General features: G+C 36.8%; 2 protein-coding genes across 5 annotated transcripts in view; both read left to right on the plus strand.

Moving 5' to 3' along the window:
• The first annotated feature begins 309 nt into the window (after positions 1-309).
• LOC116022994 (subtilisin-like protease SBT3.6) lies at positions 310-5,001 on the plus strand. 4 transcript variants are annotated; one of them, XM_031263927.1, is made up of 12 exons: positions 632-790; positions 1,161-1,253; positions 1,398-1,489; positions 1,806-1,903; positions 1,984-2,139; positions 2,218-2,329; positions 2,483-3,026; positions 3,215-3,312; positions 3,388-3,627; positions 3,822-3,936; positions 4,054-4,276; positions 4,369-5,001. In XM_031263927.1, the coding sequence occupies exons 2-12, from the start codon at positions 1,167-1,169 to the stop codon at positions 4,929-4,931; spliced, it is 2,328 nt and encodes a 775-aa protein (XP_031119787.1). In that variant the 5' UTR covers positions 632-790; positions 1,161-1,166; the 3' UTR covers positions 4,932-5,001. The 4 variants fall into 4 exon arrangements, with proteins under 4 accessions (XP_031119795.1, XP_031119787.1, XP_031119802.1 ...); XM_031263935.1 differs by having other exon boundaries at positions 310-1,253; XM_031263942.1 differs by lacking the exon at positions 1,161-1,253.
• Positions 5,002-6,879: 1,878 nt separating this feature from the next.
• Positions 6,880-9,844, plus strand: part of LOC116029814 (1-acyl-sn-glycerol-3-phosphate acyltransferase 2-like) — a 5,918-nt gene continuing 2,953 nt past the window's right edge. The window contains exons 1-7 of the mRNA XM_031271858.1: positions 6,880-7,101; positions 7,456-7,578; positions 7,930-7,969; positions 8,065-8,138; positions 8,388-8,447; positions 8,837-8,914; positions 9,021-9,179. Of these exons, the coding sequence (XP_031127718.1) occupies positions 7,021-7,101; positions 7,456-7,578; positions 7,930-7,969; positions 8,065-8,138; positions 8,388-8,447; positions 8,837-8,914; positions 9,021-9,179 (615 nt within the window). The 5' untranslated portion in view covers positions 6,880-7,020. The remainder of the gene's footprint in view (positions 7,102-7,455; positions 7,579-7,929; positions 7,970-8,064; positions 8,139-8,387; positions 8,448-8,836; positions 8,915-9,020; positions 9,180-9,844) is intronic.

The following is a 9,844-nucleotide window of genomic DNA, read 5'->3' on the forward strand; positions in this document are numbered from 1 at the left end:
TATTAATATATATATATATATATATATATATATATATATATATATATATATATATATTAATGTTAGCAGTTGAATGAGTTCAAAATTGAAATTCCTATAAAGTCCTCAACTTGTTCTTAATTGGCTCTAAAAAGGAAAAACAACATAAAGTTCATCTGTCCTAATTAACATATATATATATATATATATATACACGGAGTAGTATAAAAGTGAATGATTTGAAAGGTTATGAATTGAAATGTAAACCATCAAAATTGGCACATAAAACATTGTTAGTGTATGTATTTCCTTGCCAAATGATGATAAAAATCCATTATAGTTTGTGAGAGTGTTTTGAAACTGCTGACAAACTATTCTCCCCAACAGCAACAAGTCACTGATTACAGAAAAGTTTTCAATCAAAAAGTGTTTTTTTGGGCCTACATTTACATCCAAACCTGAAAAGCTTACATATGCACAAGATTCAACGCATTTCCATATACTAAGAATTGAATGGTGTCAACTCAGGCATGCAGGGTGCGCTTTATTTGCAGTACTCCAATGGTGCTATTGCTATGCATGTTGTAGTCTATCCAATATGGTGTCTTCACCCATGGCAATAATCAAAATGAAGAACAGAACCGAAGAGACCGAAAATTAAAGCACATTTTATGTGCAATGCAATTATGCAAATAGGAGCACACAGAGAGAGACAGAGTAGAGACCTGCAAAAGTGCAGAAGATAGTGGGAAGACATGGTGGGGTGGCCAAAGTGATCTGAATGAAGCACTGAAAGAGTGGAAGGGAGCTGGTAAGTGTCTGAAGTGACCCTTCAACCAAACCCACCATGTGTTTGTTCTATTTCCTCAAAGTCAAGTCAATACGTAGCTCAACATTTTTCATAATCTAAGTACACCACCCTCGTACGTATGTATGATCCAATATTCCCTTTTAAAATCTTTGCTTTTTTCCTTTTGAGGATCTTATAGTAAATGCATACACACTGCACATATGCTACTCTATGCAATCCCTGTTCACCAACAGTTACCTTCACTTGTTGGATTTGAACGTTGCTTAATGTTGATCCCACACACCTCAAGGACCGGACCCTCTATATATATCAGTAAGCTGAATGTATACTGCATTCCATGAATCTTTTCTTGTGTTGTGATAAATTTTAGCCAATAATGGACTCAACGCGGATTGTTAGCATTGTTCTATTTGTTTTTATCCGACTACAACACTCATTTGGCACTGCTGCAGTTTCAAGCAATGTAAGTTTCTGTTTTATGTTGTTAACATAATGGCTTGTTTATTCAAACAAGTGCATGTGCAATAAAGAATAATGTGTTAACTAGGACCCTGGTCCCCGCTTTCTTGCAAAATTTGTCCTTTGATTGTTTGCTTAAATGTTTAAGGTCCACATTATCTATTTGGGGGAGAGACGTCATGATATGCCTGAGCATGTTGAAGACTCTCATCACAGGATATTGTCCGACATTCTTGGAAGGTTCTACCATAGTTTCCAAATTCCTATTTGTTTATGTGTAGTGTAGCATGATCTTTATAACTGGCTATTGCATATGACCTTTTGCAAATGGAAATAGGTTATATTCTTTTTGGATCATGGTAAGAAACTTGATAAACTATGGCTGTTTTGAATTTTTTGATGGCAATTAGAATTGTCTAATTTGGAAAAGCTCACTATTCATTTGATTTATATGTATTTCTGTATTTGTGTCCCTGAGTGATTTTGTTTTGATTCAATTGTCTTTATTCAATTGTACGGGGAACTGCGTGTAACTTAATGGGGCTTTGGTTGTTAGCAAAGAAGCTGCCGTAAAATCAATTCTGTATAGCTACAAGCATGGGTTCTCAGGCTTCGCTGCTGTCTTAAGTCCAATTCAGGCTAAACGAATTGCAGGTATGCTAATGTGCTACTGAACTCAGTTTTGGTTTATTTCCTGTGTGTTAACCTGCCTCTGTAATTTGTGGCAACCACAGATATCCCAGGAGTTGTTTGCGTATTTCCTCAGAGAATTTTAAATTTGCACACAACAAGAAGTTGGGATTTTTTGCAAGTAAAATCTCATTTGAAGAATGGAATACTAAGAAGGGCTCATTTTGGAGCTGCTTCTATAATTGGTGTCATAGATTCTGGTTAGTGTGTAATGGTGCCCATGGTTGTTAACATTTACATTGCGGCTTGACTTATTATTCAATTTTTGCTTAGTGCAGGGATATGGCCTGAATCTGAAAGCTTTAATGATGATGGATTTCATAGTGTTCCATCCTATTGGAAGGGAATGTGCCAAGAAGGAGAGGAATTTAACCGTTCCAACTGTAACAGGTAAACACTCTTTCCAATGAAATAAAATTGAGAGATGAAGAACAGATTAAAAAATGAATTAACATATTTTACATTATTCCTACAAATGGGCTAAACATTTCCAATGATTTCATCAACAAACCTCTCAATTTGATTTAACCGTTTGGCTAACAGGAAATTAGTTGGTGCTCGTTGGTATATCAAAGGATATGAGGCTGAATTTGGGAAGTTGAACCCAAATGATGGAATTGAATTCTTGTCACCCCGAGATGCAGCAGGCCATGGGACTCACACGTCATCTACTGCAGCTGGGGCGTCAATAGAGGGGGCGAGTTTTGCAGAACTAGCAAAAGGGTTAGCCCGAGGAGGAGCTCCTTTAGCTCGGATAGCAGCATATAAAGTGTGTTGGTCCTTTGGTGGCTGTAGCTCTGCTGACATACTTGCTGCATTTGATGATGCAATATCTGATGGTGTTGATTTAATTTCAGTATCTTTGGGTTCACTCCCTCCTCTTTCAAGTTATGTGGAGGACCCTGTGGCAATTGGTTCTTTCCATGCAGTCACTAAAGGAATTCCTGTAGTTTGCTCAGCCGGGAATATTGGTCCCTCTCCTGAAACAGTTGTAAATACAGCGCCATGGGTGATTACTGTTGCAGCAACTACCATTGATAGGGCCTTTCCTAGTGTGATTACCCTGGGAAGCAATCAAATATTCGTGGTACCATTACTAACTTATCTCTCATCTATTACCATAAATTTCACCTGCTACAGATGAAATGACAAGAAGAACCTGAAAATTGGATTCAAAAACAAAAAGATCCGTAAGCTTCAGGTTCAGTTTGGTTAACTTACATTCATGTTATCTTAAAGCCTTCCACTATGGGACTGTTTTGCTCACTTTTTCAGGGCCAGACTCTCTTTGCAGGGAAAGAATATGACAGATTCTTTCCTATTGCATATGGTGAAGACATTAAATCTGCTGATGCAGATGAAAATGAAGCAAGGTGAAGTATCTTCCAATGAATTCTTGAATATCAATCAAATCTTTCCCAATGCCTCTCAAGAATAGTTTTTAACAGAAGTTGTGAGACTGGATCCTTGAATGCAACTTTAGTGAAAGGAAAGGTCCTCCTTTGTTTTGAATCCCGATACCAAAGGTCCGCTGTTGCTGCAGCAAGAACTGTACAGGAAGGTCAAGGTGTTGGACTTATCTTTGCACGGTTTCTTACTAAAGAGGTCACCGTGTGCTTAGACGTCCCCTGTGTCCATGTGGATTTTACAACCGGAACATCTCTCCTTACATACATAGCATCAACCAGGTGATTGCTGTTGTCTTTGCCATTAAAAACAGTCTCGATTGTATCAATACAAGTTGATCCTTGTGCTAGAATCAAATGGCAGGCAATTATTGGATTTACAAGTGAATAATTTACACTATGACATGCTTTCTCTGCAAAAGTAACCTTGTCCTCTTAAGAACTTAAGTAACATACCTTTTTTTTTTCTGCTTCAGCAATCCCATTGTAAAGTTCAGCCTTCCAAGGACGATTGTGGGGCAGCAAATCTCCCCACAGGTAGCACTCTTCTCTTCTCGAGGACCAAATTCCCTGTCTCCAACAGTACTCAAGGTAGTGGGGATTAGTGTACAAATTTATCCATTTTGCTGCTACACTGTGCACTCACTCACCTTGCTTATACAGTAACACTTGTTTCTTCCTTTTCTTTTCTTTTCTTGTATTTCGCAGCCAGACATTGCTGCTCCCGGGGTCGATATTCTGGCATCATGGTCACCTGCATCCTCTGATCAGTCATTGGATTCCAATAAAACTCAACTTCCCAATCTTAACTTCAAGATTGTATCAGGAACCTCCATGGCATGCCCTCATATATCTGCGATTGTGGCTCTGTTAAGAGCCATCCACCCCACCTGGAGCCCTGCTGCAATCAAGTCCGCCTTAGTCACAACAGGTAAGACTCTAGCTGCATGCATATCTCCCTTCGCGTGTGAAATGAAAACACGAAACTAATTATTTGATTTGATCTTCAATTCTTCTGGACAGCCTCTTTAACAGACCAGTATGGGCAGAATGCAGTTGCAGAAGGAGCTCCACCCAAGCAAGCTGATCCATTTGACTATGGCGGTGGCCATGTTGATGCTAACAAGGCCTTAGATCCCGGCCTAATATATGACATGGATCGAAATGACTATGCCCAATTCCTTTGTTCCATGGGATACAACAAAACAGCCATCAGCTGGCTCACCAGGTCACTGCTTCCATGCCACGCGCCATCCAATTTCCTTGTGAACTTGAACCTCCCATCAATAACCATTCCCGCGTTACAGAGGAGCCTGCAGGTATCGAGAACAGTGACAAACGTAGGCCCCGTGGTTTCCATTTACACTGCGCGGATCCAAGCTCCCCCCGGCATAAAAGTAAGAGTGGAGCCTTCCCTTCTGTTGTTTAACTCTAGTGTTAACAAGGCAATGTTCAAGGTCACTCTGTGTTCCAAGTTGAGCATACAAGGAAGCCACTCCTTTGGGAACTTGTTTTGGGAGGATGGTCATCATGTTGTGAGAATACCCTTGATTGTTAGAACTATCATTCCAGAGTTTCAGGTTTGAAAATGAACATATATGGATCCATCTTGCCTTTGTATTAATTCCTTTGTAATATTTCAATATTTTATACTTCCTTCTTCTTCAAATCTATAATTAAGTCTTCTAATAATCTAGAAGTGTGGTTGAGTGGAAGAGACTCATCCATCTTTAACCAAACGTCAAAGGATTCGATCTTTGACTTTGGATATGCAGCAACTTTAAATCTCTAGACCAGCTGTCTCACCCAATTCAGCAAAGGGATTAGTCAGGATTAGTCAATGTATTCGATGATAGAACTCGCTAGTCTTTTTCAATTTCATAAAATAAATTTAGATTTGAATCTCACCTCTATTGTGAGTATTGTCTCATATAAATGTATTAAAAAAATGTGTATATATAAAGTGAATTCTATTACTCCGTATTATTTAGATACATCCCACCACACATCATAGACCACAATTTATATAATATAAAAATTATTATAGGCATGATCTACATCTGCATCTATATATAAAGTACAACAACTAACAAGGAGTAAATGTTTGGTGCCTTGGTGGTGGGTTAATTGCTACTCAGTTGTACGGAGTAATTGGCAGGAATTGTTGTTGAAGATTATAACTACTTGATGATAAGGCCATCAATCAATGCGACATGTTACAACATTAATATAATGTTTGGAAAATTAAAAATTTGCCCATGAATTATAAATTAATAGCAAACTATTTTTTTTAATGTTATATGTACCACTTTTATTCTCCAGAATTGTTAGTGAAATGGTGTTCTCAATTTCCTTATTAACATTTTTGTTAAAATTTATCATACTTTTCAAAAAGCTTAACTAACAAATGCTAGTAATATAATTTACAAATATACATCACATTTTACACCTTTATTGCACTAAACTACTATTGTACTTGAGGACATTAATTTTAACTTTTAAGTGATTATAAAAATTAAGATATTATTTTTTTCTTTAATAATTTATTCTTTTAGCATTAGTCAAATAAATTTAGCTATTTTACTAAAAAAAATTGGTTATATTTAACTGACCAAAAACTGTCGGTTTCGATTATGAATGTTGATTGGTCGGTTTTCGATCGGTTATAAAGGTTCGGTTAAATTTTCGATTATTAATTGAAAACCGACCGATGCTCACCCCTACTGGTGGGAGGCGCCGAGCATGAGGGAAGGCCTCAGAGATGAGATGCGGCGCTCTGTGTTCTTGTACCACTCATTGTCGCCGTCGGTGATGGTGTCGTGGGGATTCATATGCTCTGATAAGGCGACGATGATGGAACTCGGAGTGCGTGACCAGCGGCTGGAAGCTTTCACTTGAGGGCGGTGAGGCAAGGGACGACAGGTGAGACAAGGGAAGAGGAAAGGGCATGAGGTCAAAGAAAAAGTTAACAAGAGGAAAAAAAATTGATTGTGATATGAATCGATGTTACTTATATTATGTATTTTTACTGTTCATCCGTGTTTTCTAATTAGAAAACAAGTTTTAGTTGTGTTTCTAACTTTCTATAAAATAGAGAAGAATTCCTAGCTTTTTGTCTCCATAGTAGGACCCACCAAGACAGAAAAAAATAGAAAAAGAAATGCAACTCGCATGAGGTAGGTGCAAATCTGACACCCAACAAGGCACGCACGTTGCACGCAGGGCGAGCAAATATTTACATTTCTTTTATTTTATTTTGTTTTTGTTTTTTTTTTTTCCTTTTTTCCATTCCCTCTCATTTCCTATTTCTTAGTCACATTGCAAAAATTACTCAAAAAACTATAACTATTGGAGATGCCCTAGAGAAGAATGGGGTGGTTGTGTCATGTGTGTTAAGTTGAAGGACTAAAATCGCAATTTTAAGATACAATATCGAGGATGGAATCAAAATATTAAAAACTTGAAGGACGCAAAGTTAAACATAAATTCGAAGTTTCGAGGTGAAATTAAATATTTTATTGAGGTAGAGTAGAGAAAAAGCAGAAAAGAAAATTTTACGGAGTAATCAATTTGGTCATTTATCTTTAAATCCGCCGTATCATCTGCGCATGTAAATCTGCTTCTACACTTACACACACAAGTAGTGATTTTCGGTTGAGTTTTGGGAGCTCGGCCATGGCGATTGCAGCTGCAGCTGTTATCGTCCCGTTGGGCGTTCTCTTTTTTATCTCGGGCCTCTTCACCAATCTCATTCAGGTATTAAATTATCTTTACACAAAAGATTTCGCCGTTTCAGCCTGTGTCTGAGGGTTTTTTTTTATGTTTTATGCTTTCATTGAGCTTATCGTAAATCTAATAATAGGAGTCTTTTGTGGTTTCACTCTGCTAGGACGAGAATTCAGGATTTATGGAGTAATTTTGTTCGATACTTTCTCTGTGTGTGTGTGTGTTTGTGTTTTTTTTTTTAATTAATTAATTTTCTTAATTTTTTTTAATGAGATAATTTCATTCAGGTACTTTTTAGAATGATGCATTTCTGGTTATGCAACAATATTGCTTGAGTTAATAGGCTCTATTGTTGTTGTTATTAATTTTGAAAATAATTGGCAGGCTATATGCTTTGTTCTTATACGGCCATTGTCGAAGAACACATACAGGAGGATTAACAGGGTGTTTGCAGAACTGTTGTGGCTTGAGCTCATTTGGCTTGTTGATTGGTGGGCGGGTGTCAAGGTAATGATTGAATTCCCACACTTGTGTGGCTTGTATCAGTAGCAATCTTTACTAATAATGTGCTGTATGTTAAAACTTACCCATAAATTGCCATAATGTGCTACTTTTGGGTGGAAATTATGAAATGATATGAAGTCTCCAGTTTTTCAGTTACAAGTTGTGATGTGTGCCCTTTTTGTGGTCACATTTGTTTCCTATAATTTGTGCAACTGAAAATGGTAATAATACATTAAATTTTCTTGCCATGAGAACAAAATATTAATTTTGATTTATTGCTTTATCTTTCTTCCTTATCTGTTTTTATATACTTGGGTAGTTCTATTTGTCATATTTGAAATATTCTTGTTGCAGGTTAAATTATACACAGACCCCGAGACAATTAAACTGATGGGTAAGCTTTTATTTTGGTTAATATGGAAGCTTATATGTAAAAGTTAACATGTTTTTTGGTGAGTGGTTGTTGACATGCTCTGTTAACTTTTCCAGGTAAAGAACATGCTCTTGTAATATCAAATCACAAAAGTGACATAGATTGGCTTGTTGGATGGGTGTTAGCTCAGGTTTGTTTTGTATTTTGCTTCAGTTAATTTATGCCTCTGATTTAATCTTGCTGTGCTTGTTTATATACTTTGTGCAAATGGGTAAATATGTTTGTATATGTAATTTGTATACATCCATGTATATGTTTCATTCTTTAAGCATATGAATGTGTGTATGTATTCCTGGAAACGTAAGTATATGCTCATATATGCACCCACTAATATCAAATTAGATTGCTCTTGAGCTAACCTTGAATCTTTTGATTTCAGCGATCAGGTTGCCTTGGTAGCACATTAGCTGTAATGAAGAAATCATCCAAATTCCTTCCAGTAAGTTTTTTGTGAACCTCCATACAGCTTGTCTGAACTTTACTAGTTGGTGGAGTGAAGCTCTCTATATAGAGCTCTGATGTCCTGGTGGAGTGAAGCTCTCTATATAGAGCTCTGATGTCCTCCATTATTTGTACTAGTTGGTGGAGTGAAGCTCTCTATATAGAGCTCAGTATAATGAAATTCTTTAAATTCAATGGATGAAGAAAATCAAGTACTACATAGCTTCTTTGCTAAGGTGACTTAACTTTAGCCCATTTTGTTCGTATGCCATGAGAATCATGTTGCAAAAGAGTATACTGTTATCCCATCTGCTATTCACTTGTAATGATTAAACAGATTTAGAAGTATACTGAAATGCTCACCATAATTTCTTTGCAAATTTTCAGGTTATTGGATGGTCCATGTGGTTTTCTGAGTATCTTTTCCTTGAAAGAAGTTGGGCCAAGGATGAATCTACATTAAAGGTATGACTAAAAAGTGAGTTGCAGGGATATATGTTTATTTGCTGTACTCAGTTTCTTGGTTTTGATTTGGAGTCTCCTAATGGAACTTTGTGGGGTCTTACTGCAGTCAGGTCTTCAACAGTTACGTGATTATCCACTGCCTTTTTGGTTGGCACTTTTTGTTGAAGGTACTCGCTTTACACAGGCAAAGCTTTTAGCTGCTCAAGAATATGCTACCTCAACAGGCTTACCTGTTCCAAGAAATGTTTTAATTCCTCGTACTAAGGTGATTATAGACTTTATAGTTTCTTACCTCTCCAAAGAAGATTTTTTTCCATCTTGCTTTTGTTATATGGAGTATTCTCTATGTAAACCCAAATTTTGTGATGCCCCAGATTCATGTATATCGCCTCAAGTTCATTTGTGTTTGTAATATATGTATCTATTTGAACTTTGATTATCTGGTGTAGCTTTGCACAAAGATGTGCACTGGACCCAAAGATGAAGATTTCATGACTGAGGTCTGGTCCTTCTTTGTTGGTTTCTATAAAGCATTAATAGATGTGTCCCCATGTTGTATTTTTTTGTTTGGCGGTAATGGTTGAGGTTGGCAGATTGTTTTGTGAGGTCAAAAATGCTTCTTTGAGATGAGATCTTCAGAAATGTTAGGCATGGAAACTGGCGTCCTGAGTTTGATATCTTGATTGCTTCAGACATAAGGTTACAGTCCAAATGTGGTGTTCTTTTATTTTTAGTTTCTGATGTTTGAAAAAGTTTTCCTTGTATCAATGCTTTACAAGATGTTTTATTGTGTTTTAGTTTTTCTATTGTGTTGCTTAATTTGAAGTCTTTCATTTGTTCTTTCTATTTCTAGCTTGATGTTACGTCTGATTCATATTGGTTTGAAGAAGTCCTTTTTTTTTTTTTTTTTTTTTTTTTTGGTTTTTGTGC

The sequence above is a fragment of the Ipomoea triloba genome, chromosome 1 (genome assembly GCF_003576645.1).
Source record: "Ipomoea triloba cultivar NCNSP0323 chromosome 1, ASM357664v1".
Classification (NCBI taxonomy): domain Eukaryota; kingdom Viridiplantae; phylum Streptophyta; class Magnoliopsida; order Solanales; family Convolvulaceae; genus Ipomoea; species Ipomoea triloba.